Source organism: Oryza brachyantha, chromosome 6, assembly GCF_000231095.2.
Source record: "Oryza brachyantha chromosome 6, ObraRS2, whole genome shotgun sequence".
Lineage (NCBI taxonomy): Eukaryota > Viridiplantae > Streptophyta > Magnoliopsida > Poales > Poaceae > Oryza > Oryza brachyantha.
This window is the reverse complement of record NC_023168.2, coordinates 945,481-964,058: the sequence shown is the minus strand read 5'-3', so window position 1 is coordinate 964,058 and position 18,578 is coordinate 945,481. Positions and strand designations below refer to the sequence as shown.

General features: G+C 38.5%; 2 protein-coding genes across 3 annotated transcripts; one reads left to right on the top strand and one right to left on the bottom strand.

Annotated features, from left to right (window-relative positions):
• Nucleotides 1-64: 64 nt before the first annotated feature.
• LOC102715117 (nudix hydrolase 14, chloroplastic) lies at nt 65-2,635 on the top strand. Its single transcript, XM_040525244.1, has 6 exons — nt 65-412; nt 538-615; nt 1,058-1,150; nt 1,234-1,326; nt 1,556-1,654; nt 2,170-2,635. Exons 1-6 carry the CDS (start codon nt 74-76, stop codon nt 2,443-2,445), a joined length of 978 nt encoding a protein of 325 aa, XP_040381178.1. The 5' UTR covers nt 65-73; the 3' UTR covers nt 2,446-2,635.
• Nucleotides 2,636-6,951: 4,316 nt separating this feature from the next.
• LOC102714467 (SPX domain-containing membrane protein OsI_21475) lies at nt 6,952-13,874 on the bottom strand. 2 transcript variants are annotated; one of them, XM_006655679.2, is made up of 11 exons: nt 13,710-13,874; nt 12,287-12,359; nt 11,695-11,815; nt 10,431-10,742; nt 10,172-10,276; nt 9,606-10,063; nt 8,909-9,210; nt 8,610-8,794; nt 7,985-8,175; nt 7,695-7,828; nt 6,952-7,374 (listed from the first exon to the last, which is right to left on the bottom strand). In XM_006655679.2, exons 2-11 carry the CDS (start codon nt 12,337-12,339, stop codon nt 7,136-7,138), a joined length of 2,100 nt encoding a protein of 699 aa, XP_006655742.1. In that variant the 5' UTR covers nt 12,340-12,359; nt 13,710-13,874; the 3' UTR covers nt 6,952-7,135. The 2 variants fall into 2 exon arrangements, with proteins under 2 accessions (XP_006655742.1, XP_006655744.1); XM_006655681.3 differs by lacking the exons at nt 12,287-12,359; nt 13,710-13,874 and adding an exon at nt 11,577-11,626 and having other exon boundaries at nt 11,695-11,781.
• Nucleotides 13,875-18,578: the final 4,704 nt, after the last annotated feature.

Sequence of the window (18,578 nt, the reverse complement as noted above, 5' to 3'; positions counted from 1 at the left end):
GGCCCATGAATAGATGAGCTTTATGGGCCCGGCCCAGGAGGAGTAGCTCGCCGTGGGAGAAGGTTCTCGCGAGATGATGTCGGCGGCGGCGGTTGCTCGTCAGTGTCTGCTTGGCCTCCGACGAGCGGCGCCCCCTCTTCCTCCCCTCCTGAGCACGCGCGCTCCGTACCGCTCCCGCCGGCGCGGCGCGCGGATGGCCTCGTCGGGTGACGACGCGCCGCGGCCCAGCACCACCGTCGCGGTGCCCGGCGCCGCGGGCCCCGTCCGCGTCGTGGCCGCGCGGGGCCTCACCGAGGAGGGTTTCACGAGGGCGGTGGAGTCCGCGCTGTTCAGGCAGTGGCTGAAGAACCTGCAGGAGGAGAAGGGGGTGCTCACCCACGGGAGGCTCGACCTGAGGCAAATCCTCATCCAGGTGAGCCACCACTGTCTCGCTGTGCAGACTCCGCTACATCTCTCGGTCAAAATGAGCTTAGAATTCATGGATTTCGTTGCTCGAAGAAGATCGTTATTGCTCGAATCTGAACTTGTGTTGCGCAGGGGATCGACATGTTTGGGGAACGCGTGGGCTTTGTGAAGTTTAAGGCTGACATCGTCGACGAGGAGACCAAAGCTAAGGTGATCGAAATTTTGCTGTCACGGTTCTGTTCCATTAGTGATGCCTGTTGTTTGATGCCATGCTTAGTCCGCATATTACTCTACTAGAATGAAGTTCCTCGAAAATTTAATGCTACTGAAACTGATATGAAGATTTCTAGTTTTGCTTGTTAGAACTTAGAAGTAAATGTTTTCATCTGAATTATACATCTTCTACAATGGCTTGCTGATGCAGAATGTGACATAAACATAGCCTCCACATAGGTGAGTTTTAGTGGTTCTAGTTTTTCCCTTGATTGTGCTACTATAAATGGTTATAGTTTCAAACCAAATTGTTGAACCTGTATATCTTTTCCTAAATTCATTGATATTCCTTCTAGCTTGTTGAAATAGGTCAATGTGTAGGATGCACAGTAAGTTGATTTTGTTTGTATTATATTTTGAGTTTCGACAATATATGTAGGTTCCAGGAATCGTGTTTGCAAGAGGACCTGCTGTTGCTGTGTTGATTCTCTTGGAGTCTAAAGGGCAAACTTATGCTGTTCTTACAGAACAGGTATATCATCATTAGTTACAGTGAATGATTCATATGGAGGTAGCAAAGACTTCTTTGAGTATTGACCGTTCTGAAAACTTTAGGTTAGAGTTCCTGTTGGAAAATTTATACTGGAACTACCTGCTGGGATGCTAGATGATGAAAAAGGTGATTTTGTTGGCACTGCAGTCCGTGAGGTCAGTATCGCTGTTTTTCATTTGTCTAGCGATTATCTGATGTACGAAGATGCTATCGTAGGATAGGAAAGGAATAGGACTAGCACTCATCATGTTTTGGCCTGGTTTGGTTCACAAACCATAATAATACTGCATATCACTCGTTGCAGTTTCACCAGAATTTGCAATATACTGATTATTCAGTAGCTGCCTGTGAAGCTTCTGATAACGATGCATTTGTTGCTGACAGGTTGAAGAAGAAACTGGTATTAAGCTAAACTTGGAGGACATGGTTGATCTTACTGCACTACTGAACCCTGACACTGGATGCAGGATGTTTCCTTCACCTGTAAATGGCCAATACTTCCCTTCTCTGCTTATATTTGGCATAACATTTCTTCAAAAATGAATATCGTAGCTAGTTTTAGTCGTGTAGGTCTATAGTGCAACTCAATTTGGGCTTGAGTATTAGGCATCACTGCATCAGGTGGCCATATTATTCTTTCTTCGTCGTCCACTTGTCCCTGCCTGATCATTCCTCGTTTTTTCTCGTTGCTAGTCAGATTGAGAGAACATGTAAAGCAGCTATTTTTTTTGCAAGAGGGATTATAATAACGTCAAGAAAATGACTTCAATTAACATCAGCATTATGGCCTGGGATTATTGTTCTACATTGCAGAGGGACGGGAAATTACATTTTTGTCAGAATCCAGTTGGGTAACAAGAATTACAAGAGATTAATTTGCACTGTTCCTGAGACTGGAATGTGCTATAAATCTGTGCTCTGTACTGCATTCTGCATGAAAGATCACTTTTATTGAAAAACTAGCACAGGCTCTTGATCAATTGTTTCCTTACCCGTAGGGTGGCTGCGACGAAGAGATTGGCCTGTTCCTGTACAGGGGTCACGCCGACGAGGACACCATTACGGCTCTCCAAGGGAAGGAGACCGGGCTACGCGACCATGGCGAGCTGATCAAGCTGCGGGTGGTGCCGTACAGCCAGCTGTGGCGCTCCACCGCCGATGCCAAGGCGCTCAGCGCGATCGCCCTGTACGAGATGGCCATGAAGGAAGGCCTCCTGCCGTCGTCTCCGAGGACCTCTCGCCGCCGGGGCAGCTCGCCGACGGCCAACTTGTAAGAGCCGTGCGTTTTGTCACAATAGCTAGACATCGCTGGAGTCTGTTACTTGAATACAGCAGCAAGATGGGCGACATGTGTAAATGACTAATTCCATTTCCATTTTGCATGACATGCATTGGACAGTCAGACGCTCAGAATTGTCCAAAGATGACAATACTGAACTTCTATATGAGACAGTACATTTTTCAGAGATAGCACGTACCATTTCTACGTCTGAGTCGTCTGACACTCATAGTCAGGCCGGATTGGACGATACATAAGAAAGGAGTAGATATAATAGCAGGCTATAAGCTAGCTATAAATATATTTTAAAGAGATAAGAGAGTAGAGAGAAGAGTAGTAAGCTATTAAAAGCATTCTCAACCTAATGACTAGGATGGTGTCCATAACATTAAATAAGTTGCCATTTAGGATAAAAGATGACGTGATAAGTGAATAAATAAGAAAAGAGAATAAAATCATGTCTTGCATGAAACATGGTTTCTACACAACATTCAAGATATTATATGAGATAAGTAGCATTAAATTGAAGTATGGAATAGTGGTGTTTGCATTGGAAGAGTAGTGTCTAGTACTAGTTTTTTGATGATGTGGAGTTTATAAAAACTACATCTAATATTATGGGTTGGAAATGCTCTAATTTATAGTTAGCTGCAGTACGGACTTCAAGATGCCGTGTCTGTACGATATGTGAAATGGAGGGAGCACTGATTAAATTACAGTACAGCGTCATCAATGGAGATTGAGCCTTGAGATGTTAATTGCCAGTGTTAGAAGAGAGGGACAAGATCGATTACCATACTGTACGATTGAATCACTCCATCGTTCATTCATTCAGCTTGGAAGATTGATCTGGGAAAAAACACATCATCTTGAAATCTCTTTAGCGTCTCTATATTTGTCTATATGAACTAGCAAGATCTAGCTTAAATCTCTTTAGCGTCTCTATTGCATCAAACAAAGCTTTTGCACTACTCATATTATAAAGCAGTTGCCCATCGCAGTAATTTACACATGAAAGCATAAATTAACAATTTAGCTCAAATTATGTTGGTATTATTGTGCTTTGAGATGACAGCTGGGCTGCAAACTTAGGGCTTATTCGTTCTGAAGAAAGAACAAGCGCTTGGATTCTAAGATTAGATTCCTATAAAAGAATATTTTCTTTCCTACATCTTGTAGAGAGAAAATATTAAAAAAATTCTTATACTCAAACCTCTTGAAAAAAATTTCTATATATTGATATGGACATGCATTCCTATTTCTACAATTTTTCTATTTTTATAGATTAAAATTTCTGCAAACCAAATAGACCCTTAATGGCATCGTCGCCTCAATAGCTCAGGTTGTCAGCCTAGACTAGTTTCCAACCATATCCATTTTCATCTCATCTTTTATTTTTTGCTTATGTTTATAAGCTAAAATTTAAATTTTTAATCTTAAATTTAGAATTGATTTTAATTTTTTTCACCGTAGTTTGCTTTATCGTCTTGACTTACTGTAACACTTATATAAAATTTTATTTATAAATTATTTTTTATTTACAAATATATCGTTTAATGTTTTCTTTAAAAAAACTAAAGGTGATCCCGATCATGATGAGGCGGCCGTCGGAGCAATGGTAGGTGGGGTGGCTGCGCTATGGTCCACGCCACCTGGACGGGCCAAGTAGTGCGTATATGTGACAAAAAATGTATAGAAAAATATCTAGTCCTGAACGGAATCCATTAATTAATGAAACAAATTCCACAGTGTTGCTTCACTCTCCAGCGCATGCGCTTTGCCTCTGCGCCTCCTCCTGCTTCTCTCCCTGTGCCCCACCTACTTTCCTCCACCTGTTTCACCGTCGGCACCAACCTTTGGCATTAATGGTATCATTTGTTATCACGTGGTACCAGATAATATTGATGATACCATGTTATCACGTGGTACCAGATAATATTGATGATACCGGGTAATTGGTATTGTCTGGTACTAGCTGACAACACTCACATGTCAACAGCAACTACGTGCAGGGAGGCGCATGAAACCGAGTTGTATTCTTCCTACGCACGATATCGACGATAGTTGCACCGGCGAGATTGAGTGCATGGAGATGTGCGAAACTAAGCCGTGTACCCCCAGTGCGATGCGATGACGGCAGTTGCACCGACAAGGTATTATGTGACGGCGAAGGAAAAGCTCGCCAGCAAGATTAGGCGCGCAGAGGCCTAGGAAACCGAGGCGGCTCCTCCTGGCGCGAGGCGGCAAGAGCACGAAGATCAGGATGTCTCTATTTACTATGTATGAAAGTTTCATTAACTCATCTTGTACGAATAACATCTCATCTCGTGTTGTAGTTGTTATGGTATGTGACATACAAATAGGTCCTGTGTGTTAGCTAAATGAGTGAAGTGGAGACATGCCCGAGGTAGACAAAGCAATTTTTTTCATAAAAAAGAGAAAATTTTACACATGCCAAGAATTTACACAGACAAGACATCTCCAAAGATAATACAATTTGCAATATAAATTTCATATAGTTACAATGAAAATTATATATTTAAGATTAAATTTTATGAGGCTTTTTATAAATCTTGGGAAGTTATCAGAAAGTATCATTTTTTCTAGTATAAAACTTATATAAAATTATGATACTTCTACGTACTTTCTCAAATACCGCAAAATTTCTCAAATGTGAATTTTAAGTCCTTGGATTTATAGTTATATAGACCGGTGTTCTACAGTGCTCTATAGAACTAATCTGGACAATTTATTTTTTCTAATCCAATGGATCAGATCTATTTATACTATGACATCAATTATTAGTAGAATATTCTTTTTTAATGATAGTATAACTCTAAATCAACTGTCATAATTTTTCGACCAATGATAATACTTATATTAGAATAACATTGGTAGAGAGCACCGTATCCAAGCTCTTCTGCAAAACAATTAAAAACTATTGTTCCTTTGTTAAGATAAGAGAAGCATGGAAGATGATGAGAAAGAAACGGAACACATATCAGCACGTCCATACCTCGGAGACCGATCCCCAGTTCGGCACCGGAGTGGATATGATTCATCCGGCAGAGGCTAAATAATTGACCTAATGATGTCTGAATTATTATTTGAAGCTGAACACAGTAGTAGGGCAACTCTCCTTTGGCAGGCTGTCTGGTGAATTGAATTTTGCAAAGCCGATCGATCAAATGCAGGCACACATACATTGCAAGCAACCGTGCATATTGCATGCAAATATGCAATGTAGCAATGGATCGATGCCATGGCCTTGTATATGCAATCACCTTTCACCTGCCAGAGGAGAGCTGCATACTACTGTCTTCAACTGTTTCTTTGCACCTCTCTCGTAGACATGCCGACAGGCATATTAGAACACTAGGGTTTGTTTGGTTGATGACCCGAGTACCATATCGCGCACATATTTAAAGAGGCGGTTCTGTTTGGTTGGTGACCTGAGTACCATATCCTTCTCGGCAGAATTGGTGCTCCTGTTATAGCTAGGAAGACAGTGAGAAACTTTTAGAGGTTGATTGTTTAGGCATATTTGCAAACGATAAATAATTAAGAATAATTTTTTTATATACATATCCTTAACGATCTAAGAGCCAATGCTGTAAAATAAATTTCGACGAAAAAACTCAAAATTAATTCTAAATTTAAGGTTATAAATTTAAATTTTGGTTTTTAAGTATAAACAAAAGTGAAAAGATATGATGTTAAACGGCATATGCCGTGGTGGTGTTGAGACAGTGAGATGCATGCAGTGTGGCTTTTGGGAGGGTTTGTACCATGGATATCCTGCCCAGCTATTCCTTCGACCCTGCAACTTTATCCCATTCTCTCTCGATATGGAGAATAATCGATCGAAAAGGGTCCACGCTGATCCGTAGATGAAGAAGATGATGGTACATGGCATCTGCGCTGATATTGCCGTCTTTCCGTGGTCGCCTTGGGGCCAAATCGCCGTCCCTTGTGACTCTCTGAGACACTGGAGGAAAAGTCGGTTCCATTTTGCACATATGAAATCTTGTTGACATTTTTTTCAGATAGTGGATAGAAATCCTGCCTCTGCATCCACTTGTGGATATACACAGCTAAATGACACTGCAGACATGAAAACTGAAAATCCACTTATGGGCAATGTTTACGTCAATTTACAGGAACACAAGCTCAGAAAGACTCGTGTTTCTCATTCAGCTGCTTCACCGACCTTCACTGATGTTGGGGTTTTTTTTTCTATCTTAGAAAAGTATTTGAAAAGTATCTGAAGTATCAAAAATTTTAACGTAAAATTTTAATACCTTAAGTATATTGTATCTCATGATACTAAATTTTTACACTAAAAAATATGATATCTCAAGCAATTTTTTTAAGGATGGTAAAAAAAAACTTAAGTATGTGTTTAAACAAAATCATCTTTCATTAACCATTCTGCTTTCTGGTAAAACAAAGAGTGATCCATCTAACCAAGTACGAGCATCATATATAGCATGAGACAAAGAGAATGGAGAGGCATCAAAGATCAAAACTGATCAAAATTTTAATTTTACAGGGCATGCGATGCACCGTTTCAGCTGCGATATTGCAGCGAAATAGAATCGATTTTGAGATAGCTACAGAAAGTTGTCCCTTCGGGCAAGGATAGTTCTAAAATTTACCATCGTGGAACGATGGGGTCGAGGCAATCAGAAGAGGGAGTTGTACGTCAGGAAGGTGCACGTGATCGAGGCGGCGCAGATCACCAGAGACGGCAGCAAGGTCACGTTGAGGAGCTTTCCGATGCCAAGGTAACCGGCGGCGGTGATGGTGCCGTCGGCGACCACCCGAGCCAAGGTCCCGGCCTCCGTCGAGAGGAGCCCGCCGTTGTATGTGCCACGGGAGAGACGGGACGACATCACGCTCGATAGGAGGGAGAGGTTCACACCTGCATATGCCAACGCAAGATTAGACGGTTTGTTCAGTGCTGGCTGGTAGAAGATAGTTGCAGTATGAAGGGGCGGACGTTTGACTTTTTCATGAAAAAAACCAAATAGTATATTTGCAAATGAAAAATAATTTATAAATAAAACTTTTATATATATGTTCTTAGTGATTTAAAAGCAAAGGCTAAAAAATAAACTATAATGAAAAAAAATCCCAAAATCAACTCTAAATTTAAGGTTAAAAATTTAAATTTTGGTTTATAAGCATAAGCAGAAAGAAAAAAAAACATTCCAGGAAAGATCTGCTTATCAGGTGTCTCACCTTCAAGAACTTCAGCTGACACGAATGTGACGAGCGCTGAGCTGACATACTGGACAACCGAGTATGTGCTCGTGATTTTGAAGCTGAAAATAATGCCTACCAGCAGTGTGATTTGAGACACCATCAATAGTTGCCTGTCAAAGCATCAAGCAAATTGGTAATGAGGTCCACAGTCTCAAATTTTATTTTCCAATGCAGATCAAGATGCTAAGGTTGTCCTATTAACTTGCTGCAATACAAAAGGAAAGTGGATCAAGCAATGTCAGTGCCAAAGCATGAGGGACACAAACCTGTCCTCAAACATGTTGCTGATGTACGTCCCGACAACAGCATTAACAGGAAGGACTGTTAGGCCAAGAATCGCTAGAAATATCGCCACTGCACTTGTATTCCAATTGAAATAGTGATTGGTAATAACACTTGATTCAGAAAGTAAAATCTCCATGGCATATTTGAGCATGAAGTATATCAACAATTGAACCTACACAAGAAAAGCAGAGTAAGTCAAGATATCCAGTAGAGAAACTGCTATCAGCCTCTGCTTTGAGCAGTACAATTGGCCTATAGCAAATTGCAGAAATTTATTTTAATGTGCATCTACTCAGCGTAGGTTTGGAATCCTAAGGCCCTTCATCTGCAAAAAGGAGATTGGGGAAAAGACATAGGGGTTTTATTTTAGTTGGTGAACAAAAAACAGTTTTAATACAAGATTGTGTTTTAGTAAAAGAACAGTAAAGACAACTAAAAATCAGAACCACCAATTAGATAATCATAATGCTAGATTTACTCTGTTGACTTGGAGTCAATTAGAAAAGAAACAGCTTGGACATTGGCGTGGATGTAAACAGATGAAAGGCAGGTGTAGAAGCAAATAACACAACCAGCTGACAATTTAGCCGAAATAATATCTGATACCTTTACTGAAGGCGTAAGTAATCTATATGCCGAACCAATGGAAGTTGCAGGTTTCCGAGAATCATGTGCGCCTTCTTCACTATCATCAACTTCTTCATCTTCATCTTCCTCTTGTTTGCTTTCAGAATCTCTTAGTAATGGCTGCGCAAGTCCATTTTCTAGTTTATCGATATCCGCCCTTTGCACTGCCATCATGAACAACATAAAATAAAATCATGTGGATGGATTAGATAATCATCTTTGTAGTGATCATTCAACCAGTCATGAAGTCATAAAAGCCAATAGTAGTTTGTACTTACCAGAAGCGGGAACTTGCTGGGTATCATTCACCTCATTGGCACGATTCGGTTCCTTGAATGATATCCATAGCCAAACTAAGTACAGTAGCCATGCAACAGCCATCAGCCAACCAGGTAGAGTTGATTGGTTGAAAGTAACCATGTAAATCTTAAATTTCCACTGAAGTAAACCAGCTAATGCAGGTCCACAAGCCATGCCAAGTGCACTAGCACTGACAAATCCTGCTGAAGCTTGCATGCGTATCCTCGCAGGGACACAATCACTGATGTATCGGCGATTGACAGCTCGTGCAGAACCCAATCTGCATCATGACAATTATATTCACTAAACATGAAACAGAACTGAAAAAATAGTTAACTAGCATGCCCAATATCACTTTTTTGTGCCTGACAAGAGTCACAGGCAATGTGTTCAAATAGAAACGATATATAATCTTTGTAGTTGAATGTGAATGTTTCTCACCAGTAACAAACTTATTTTCCTGCTATGGATGCAACCAACAATGTCATAGGAAATAAAGAATGTATATGTTATACTTATTTTTATCCCCAAGTAGAATATATGGCAGATAACTGAAAAGGCATACTTACGAAAGAAACATAGGTATTATCATATCTAAAGCAAACATAGTAAGCTAACTTTGACCAAAAAAAGAAAAGCTAAAACAGACAAATGCTCAGTTATAAGGATGCTTACCCACAGAGTAGACGGCCGATAATAAGGACTGATAGGGAATTCATATCATAAGCCATTGCATAGCAGACATTACCCAAGAAAAGAACAATACTGCTGAAAATAAGTGGTTTGAAATATGACTTGTTGGACCATGCACTGAAGTAAACCGATGAAAATATTTGTGCAACAGCCATTGAACCAATGACAACACCACAAACAGTGGAAGCAGCCCCAAGGCTCACTGAGTAGTCATCTGCAGTTGGCACAATGATATATGTGTTGACCATGTAAAGGAATGTGTTCACCAAGTTCAGCATAAGGGACATGAAATGGTATTTTTGATCTTCTATTTCTTCCTCCTCTGCAGTACTAGGAGACTCTTCACCCACAATTAGGGCATGTTGCCCCAAAAATCTAAGGAAGTTTGTTGAGCGTGTTAGCTTATCCACCGATGAATTTATCATATCAATGATCGGGTCCTGCGATGGATCAAGAACAACTAAATCAAAATGAAGTCTCCATAACAAGCTATTCCATGGGGAGGGAACTGGGTTTTGTGCAAGGTATTAAAAAAGAGATAGGCTAACCTTAAGGGCAGTAGATGGCTGATCATAAATTGACAAGTAACTTCCTTGCCGCTCCTGAAGGTCAGCAAGGTTACGTGACAACGCTCCTACAACAGCTCCTACTCCCTGGTTCCATGACACATGTAAGATATATTGATGTATGTTTCATAGAATTCAAAAGGCAAGATAAAAATCCATAGATGCAGATAGAACAATACAATGCAAATGAAAGCACAGTATAAAAAATCATTGATACTTTAACCTAAAGTCAGTACATTACCACATGCTTGAAGACCTGCTGTAGCTGAGAATATGGGTGATTTGATCTACTTGTCACATAATAATCAGTAAATCTGTACCCGAAGCGCTTGTCAAACTTCTTCAAAATTTTCCGAATGCCAGTTGCATTCAGATCAACAAATTTGAGAAGTTTGATAAGATCCAGACCAACTTCCCTGTAAGCCTCTCGCAACTCAGCAATGGCAGATATATCTGGCTGTTCTGCTAATATTGCCCTTTGCTTTCCTAATTTCTCTATCCTGTATGCCAATGTTCCTTGTTGCTCCAACAGAAACAGGACAATCTTCTCGATCTGAAGCAACCATAAAACAGAACATCAGTAATTAGTAGAGTAAAACACAAATTTTCATAGGGTCAATTAGATAAATCCCTTGCATCAAAATCTCATTTAAAGGATGGAAACAGGTGAAAACGAGGGCTCACATGTGAGCACCAGAAAGAAAAAAGAACATTAGGTCCTTGGACACAAATCATTGACTAGAAATGTTGACCTGTAGCCTTTTCATAACATATATTAGAGTGAATTTCAGAAAGCTACAATTATATTGTCAAAACTATCAATATGCTGCAACTTTAGCTAAACATTTCAGATCATAGAACTGCAACAACAGCATGTGATTTTATCAGAAAGCTGCAACTTTAAATCTCTACCAAGTTTGAGCCCGCCTGTCGTACACATATAAAATACTCATGTCATTGTAAATTGGGCCCATATGGCATGCGCACGTAGGGGATAAAACATGCAGTTTTCTGATAAAACTCTTTGCTCTCGTTGCAGTTTTGTGAAATACCTAATTAAAGTTGTAGCAAATTTATAGTTTTAACCAAATAATTGCAGTTTTTTTTAATTTACTCAATATATTATTACTTCCCACATTCTACAAGAAAACAAGGGCTCCCATTTGAGCAACAAAAGGAAAAGCATTAGGTCCTTGCACACAAGTCATCGACAAGAAATGTGGACCTGTAGCCTTTTAATAATATATGTTATTACTGCCCACTTTCTACAAGAAAGTTGGCGGAAAAAATTCCACCATAGTTTGTTCATAGAATGGTCACACGCGAATAATTTGATATATGAACATATAGGTGGGTAAACACTGACATATAGATTATGCATGCTCACCATGTTGATGCAACACTCAGCAAGCTAAATATCCATAGAGAAGCTAAAGTCTGCAAGTTAAAGCAGATCAGGCAGGATGAAGTAATGGCTTTGCATAGTATCTATCTCTTAGCATTACCTGATCATCAAGCATCTTCGAGAAATCCTTAAGAACCCGGCGGCGATCTTTCTCACCCTGTTGAAGCTGCTGTCCATACTGTTTTACTTTCTTCTTCATCAACTTGTAGTTTATATAGTACCTGGAAACAATGGTGTGAAGAAGGCAGAGCTAAATTAACTACGTACTCCCTCCACCCCACAATACTTCTCTTTCTAGGTAGTTTAGCATATATTAAAGTTGGGGAAGAAAAGACAATAATACCACCATATTAAATATTGTATGGTTGGGAGTAAGTGGGTGGTTGAGGGCATAATAGAGAGAAATTTGAATGTGATGTGATTGATGGGATAGATAGTACTTGAAGATGACTATTTTGGGACAAATTTTGAATTCTAAAAAGATCAAGTATTGGGACGGATGTAGTATCAGCCATTTCAATATATCACAAGATTATTAGGTTTGTTCAGTAAATGTGATAATTAGATAAGTTTCCTCAGAAAAAGTTAATGTAATCTACTATCTGGTGAGGGATGGAAGATTGATGATATTTGCATAACTCTAAATAGAATGTTCCATAAAAATTGAAAGTAATAAAAGCCCTGAATCATACCCTTTCCATTCTGGAATTCGATCAGCCATCAGTTTTTTCCCAAAGTTAACCATGTTGACTTTGAGATGTTAAACTGCAAAGGAACACAGTTATGTGTTGTCAGGAACACATCTGGAATTATAAACATATTTAATATAATTGTCGATGTACAAAGTTAGGAAAGTAATCTGATTCTGAATAATTGAGTACTGCTTAATGTATATCTGAGTGCCTCGTGCAGACAATTTTCGCAAGCCAGTTTATGGAACAAAATGACAAACTTAGTAGAGGTGATCAAAATAAGTGCACCGGAAGTACAGATAGTATAACTGAACGCTCCGTTCTGATTTCATTTGAGCATGAAGTTTACAACTCTAAAAGCATCACCTTGTAATTTTGCGTGCGAAACGAACAGCCCTTTTAATTTTATTATGCAGTTACATACTACTCCCTTCTCACTAACCAATGAGAGATGTGTGCATCACAATGGTTCCCTGGTCGTTTTCAATTGACCTAACATATTGGACCAATGATAAAGAATGAAAATAAAACATGAATGAACTTCGAAAACACAAAATGAAATTCATGGAAAATGACAAGAGAAAAGATTTGAGTCCCATCTTTTCGCTTATGCTAATGCTTATAAGCCAAAATTTTTAAATTTTCAATCTTAAATTTGGAATAGATTTGGGGTTTCTTTTGTCGTAGTTTTTTTTAACCTTGGCTTTTAGATCGGTAAAAATACGTATATAAAAGTTCTATTCAAAAATTATTTTTGATTGCAAATATGCCGTTTAACATTTTCCCCTGAAAAAACCAATCAATCACCCCCAAAAGGTCATCGTCGTTTCCGATTTAAGAATTCAACTAATGGGTACCGTACAGGTAGAAGTTAGCACCAGCATCCTAGGGAACTAAGTACAACTGATCTTATAATTCGTAACTAGGTCCGATCGGACACCTACAGTTTTTTTTTCTTTTGAAGAGTAACAAACTTTATTAAAAGGGTAGCTTGTTTTCCCAACTGAACCTAAGTATTTGTGTAGAACACAACACTGAATGTCAACAGTAACACCAATCAATTTGACAATCGCAGCCTTACAATTTCAAAGTAGTAATGTAGTCAACAACAAAATTTACGCCTGACCATTTCAAAGTAGTATACAAAAAAAATTACGAAGATCAAAACAAACTGGACATGCAGAAACTAAATTATCGACATATATCAAAATCACAGAACCTTAAAAAAAAATCCAGAGGAACAGATCACAAATCGGCGCTCCTGCTACTCTGTTCTCAACTTCTCATCCCCACCCCCAGGTTACCACTACCGCAGCCCTACGCCAAACGAACCCAACCGGAACCGCCCACTAACCCTCGCCCAGCAACCGCAATCAAAGCCCCTCGCAGCCGGAGCGGATCGGGGGGCGATCCTCGCCATTACCTCTCCGCACCACACCGCGGTCGGCCGGTTGCGCGCGCCTTAGCAGATCGGGATCCGCCGCGCGGGAGGAGGAGGAGGCGCAGCCTTCTTCCTCTCTCTCTGCTTCGCCTCCGCGTTGGGGTGGTGTCGTCGTCTTCCTCGGGCGAGCCAATTTCGGAAAGGAGGCACCAGCTTTCCGCTTAAATCGCAGCACTGATGATTTATTTATTTATTGAGCCTGGGTGCCCACGTGTGAGCCACGTGGCGCCGCTCGGTCGGTCCGATCAACTACGGCGGTGGCGGCGGCGGTGGGACCGGTGGGTGCGATGCGAGGGGTATGGTTGTGAATATACCAAAGGTTAAGGGGGTTTTGTCAAGAAGGCTGTCAGCCGCCGCTGCCCCGACCCGTGCCGCCCCAATTGAGAGGAGAGAGACGAACAGAACGAGGAGAGAGAGAGAGGAGGGAGGTTAGGAACGAGATTATGAACAGTGATGTAATTTGGTATATTTTATAATTGTTGTATCGATTTAGTACTACAGGATTTGCTACTACTTAAATTTGATATATATCTCATAACAGTTGGATCAAAACGAATGCTACATTATTGGTGTAAAATACTGTACTACTTAAATTAATAACAATAAGGACTAAACTATAAAATACGAGGGGCTGATATAAAATTTTTAAGCCACTTACACTGTGAGTCAATCAAATTATGGATACATGGTCTAAACTGATGTGGCACCCCGAGACCATACGAGGGACTTGCTCTATGAATGTCCTTAGTTGTCTCACTATGTGCAAACGCTTGACGCTGGTCAGTTAAAAATAAATGTCAAAAACAAAGTTAGAAGAGAGTGATAAAAAGATAAAATTTCTTATTATAAAGCTAAAATTATATATAAATTCATATAGTAGTTTAGGAAACACGTGTAAAAGTCAAAAAAAAAAAAGGTGGGCAAAGCCGTAATGTTGCACTCATCGCTCAGCTAGCCTGTGCTTAGCTGGATGGATCCCCGCCAGGACGGACGGATGTGCAGGCGGGGATTTTGTGCCGCCGCGGTCTAACTCTCGTGCAGGTGGGGCTCACCCAGAGCGTTGCATTCAGTGAGAAGGAGAAATCAGTGGCTGGTGTTGCAGCCGCGTGGGACAGCCTAGCTGGAGTTCGCGTCGGGCTAAAAAATTATTACTGTTTAGTTAAAATTTATTTAAAAAGATTTAAATTTTATCATTGAGTTTCATGTAAATCTTCGGTTCCACTCGTATGTTATAGCTCAGATTTTTAAATACGATATCTATACTTATATAATGAGTAAATGGTACATCTGGCTATTTAAACCTAGATGTCTTTTTTTACTTTTATTATCCAATTGTTTCAGGTGGTTCAAATTGCAACGGTAAATTTAGCTGTTCTAGAATGAAAAGACAGGTCTAAACATAGTCTTAAATATAACTTAGGTAATAAACATAACTAATATTGCAATTTACTCTTATATAATAAAGGGTTAATTAGATTCATGCTATTATAAATTTATCAATTTTGAAATATGTCATTACTATTAAACCAATTGTAATAAGGCCATTATAATTTAGAACTATTTCAAATATGTTATTTTTGATCTAATTGCTCTGCACATGCCAATGGCACAGTAAACAATAGAGGGGCAATACAGTTTATTTTTTTAAAAAATACACCGAAAGGGTATTGAGTGACATATTTCGAATAGTTATGAAATTATAATGGTATCCTTATAGTTAATCGAATAGTAATGACATATTTTAAAACTAACAAATTTATAATGGCATTGATCTAATTAACACTGTAATAAATATCTTATTTGGTACTGCTCTAGCTAGATCTATACTTCTTTTGATGTTTAGATGTTAAAATTATAGTGGTTTAAAGCTTTCTACATCTAAAATGAAAACAAAATTGTTTCATTCAAATGTTAACAATGTAATCATGAATCCATTTTTAGATCCATGGATTTACGAAGATAGGAATATCTAGCTAAAGAAAAAAATCTTAGATTTGAAGTTGTGCCAAATATAATCTCAAATTTAAAACTAAACTAAAAAATACGCCTTTTTCGCTTCTTTTACACTCCATCTTTTCTTTTCATGTATGCTTATACTTATAAGCCAAATTTTAAATCTTAAAGCTTAAATTTGAGTTGATTTTATGGTTCTTTTATCATACTTTAATTTTCAGCCTATATGTAAAAGTTTTACTCATAAATTATTTATTTAATTTCACCGGAACAATAACTATGTTAATTTGTCATCAACTTATACCACCGGCTGTTTATTCTTGCCAAACAAGCCCAGTGCATCGTCGCGGAGAAATAATCCGCCTTTAATTGCTAATGAATCAAATGTTGGTGCCAGCAGCTCAGCGCATCATTGCCCATTTGAATATTTGATGAACAAACATTCCATCCTTATCTCCTTGATTTTTGTTTAATGAAACTAATCTATACGTTCCATACTTAGCTAGCATTTCTGTTTAATAAACGGCATGAATCTAGACAGAACATATGTCCCGATTCATATTTAAAAAAACTCTTATCTTATAATAACACTACTGCTTACTATATTAGTAAAATAAAACATAAGAAGAGGATATCAACGACAAATTTTGACACGGCGAATCGCCGACACAACACTGCAGTCGCGCAAGCACACCATAAACATGCCTTAAAACACAAGCTTAAAAAAAGGCAATAATTAAAACGCGTAAAAAAATTGGGCCAATCACGTCGCGTCATTAGCCTGATCCACACGACCAGCAGATCACAAAAACCAAATTGGTTTTGGCTCTTCTCCCTCGCGCCTCAAGCGGCTGAGGATTACGCTGTCTCACGGCCGTGACAAAGAACTTGGTTTGGCAGCAAGCCGAAGCCGACATCAAAATAAATATTTACTATTATAATAATAATTAATCCAACACATGGCCATCTATAATTCTATATCCTGATTAATCAACTGAAATATACTCTTCCCTTGCAACTGCACGGATTAATCCATCTTCATCATTTGCTTGTTATCTTATCGATTCCATTATATTCAAAATTTAAATTTTAAGATGTAGTTTGGGCACCGTTCGATGCTACGGTTCCAGGCCCAGCTGAGCTGATACAATCTGCAGTGGCTATCTAAGATTCTAAGTCCGAGTGGTTCAATTTATACAATTTTAATATCATAAATATATTATGCCAAATATACCATACATGTATAAAATTGGTTGAAAAATCATCATCATATATAATTGAGTTTCCCCTTTTCTTTGTTCATAGGAGTTATTTTCTTTTTCTACATACATGTGTGCCTCAGATTAGGACTTTTGGGTGGTCCTGGGTGTTGCAGATCAATGGCACAAGATTAATCAAATATATTTATTACAAAATTAAAAGTTATTTTTTAAAATAATAATCTATATAAAAGTTTTTGTATGAGATTACTGTTTAGCGGTTTAAAAAATATGATAACTGAGAATGAGAGATACCAACCAACCTTGGGAACGAGACACTGCCTTACAGTTAGTTTTGAAATTTTGTCATCTTGTTTATTTTTTAACCTCAGCTTTTATTGGTCAGTTTATTTTTCACGGCTTATATAACAACCAAAGCCGTCACAGACCGAATCGATGGAGATCCAATTTGACGGAGATAGCCTGAAATGAATGGAGCTGAGCTTTCAGAAAAGAAAGAAAAGCAATTGGAATCAACGTTGGTAGGGCAGGGCTCTCTCTGCTGATGTGGGCTAGCTACACTCTCTGCAGCATTATCTTGGCCAGTGTAGATCAATCATGCAACGAGCTGAGATGAGACGGGTGATTATTTTTTTTCAGAAAAAAGTCAAACGGTATAATCTAGAAATAATTTATGAATAAAATTTTTATATACGTAATTTAAAACTAATGTTGGAAATTAAGCTACAATAGAAAACCTTAAAATAAACTTTAAATTAAAAGTTAAAGATTTAAATTTTAACTTATAATTATAAACATAATTGAAAAGTTGGAGACGACCAGTCGCTGCTGCAAGTGGATTGTGTGGTAGCATCAATGTAGTTGCCGGGTGATATGTGGAGATGATATAATTGAAAAAAGCCTTTTGGGTAGGGTACCATTCTGCCGACGCCGTCACCTGAATGGAAATGATTAGGCCCTTGTAAAATGTATATAGACTCCCAATTATGTATATTTTTTTTTCATGTTTTAATGAACGATGTTCTAATTTTTAGATTCGATATTTGACCATTTATCTTATTTAAAAGTTAGTGTAAATATTTAAAGATATATATCATGCTCAAAGTACTTTTTAGGATGAAATAAGTCACAACAAAAATAGATAATGCTTCCAAATTTTTTTCTGAGCAAGATGAATAATTAAATGTTATGTTGAAAAGTCGAAACAACGTACATTTAAATATTGAGGGTGGTGAAAAAGTCCGCCTAAACACAAGCCGTAAGATTCTAATCAAGTGTAGGAACAACAGCATGTGAGAGCACGAGCAATCGGTGTAGCCAGCCAGCACTAGGATTAGGATTAGTCGTTGGCTCTGGATTCTAATTAGTGATTACTACAGTACTTGAGATGATGCCTCTCATTGCTTGCTTATTAGTTTATCAATCAAGACCAGAATTTAAATTTTAAAACTTGATTTTTTCGAGTTGATTTTGTTTTTTAAATTATAGTCTAGTTTTTAGCATTTGATTTTAAAGCTAATAACGCTAACACAGATATAAAAAGTTTTGCCCACACAATCATTTTCAGTTGTTTGGACAATTTTTTTTTCACAGAATACGAAACGTACTCAAACGATCAGAGTCCATGGGTGATAGTTGGATCTCAGATTTGCCAGAAAGAAAGAAAGAAAGAAAGAAA

Excerpts from the sequence above, each read along its gene's own strand:
- LOC102715117 (XM_040525244.1), top strand. The coding sequence starts at position 74 with ATGATGTCGGCGGCGGCGGTTGCTCGTCAGTGTCTGCTTGGCCTCCGA. Across the intron at positions 616-1,057 it reads ACGAGGAGACCAAAGCTAAG|GTTCCAGGAATCGTGTTTGC; the intron begins GTGATCGAAATT and ends CAATATATGTAG. Across the intron at positions 1,655-2,169 it reads GCAGGATGTTTCCTTCACCT|GGTGGCTGCGACGAAGAGAT; the intron begins GTAAATGGCCAA and ends CCTTACCCGTAG.
- LOC102714467 (XM_006655679.2), bottom strand. The coding sequence starts at position 12,339 with ATGGTTAACTTTGGGAAAAAACTGATGGCTGATCGAATTCCAGAATGG. Across the intron at positions 10,743-11,694 it reads CGAAGATGCTTGATGATCAG|ATCGAGAAGATTGTCCTGTT; the intron begins GTAATGCTAAGA and ends TGGTTGCTTCAG. Across the intron at positions 9,211-9,605 it reads ATCGGCCGTCTACTCTGTGG|ATTGGGTTCTGCACGAGCTG; the intron begins GTAAGCATCCTT and ends GTCATGATGCAG.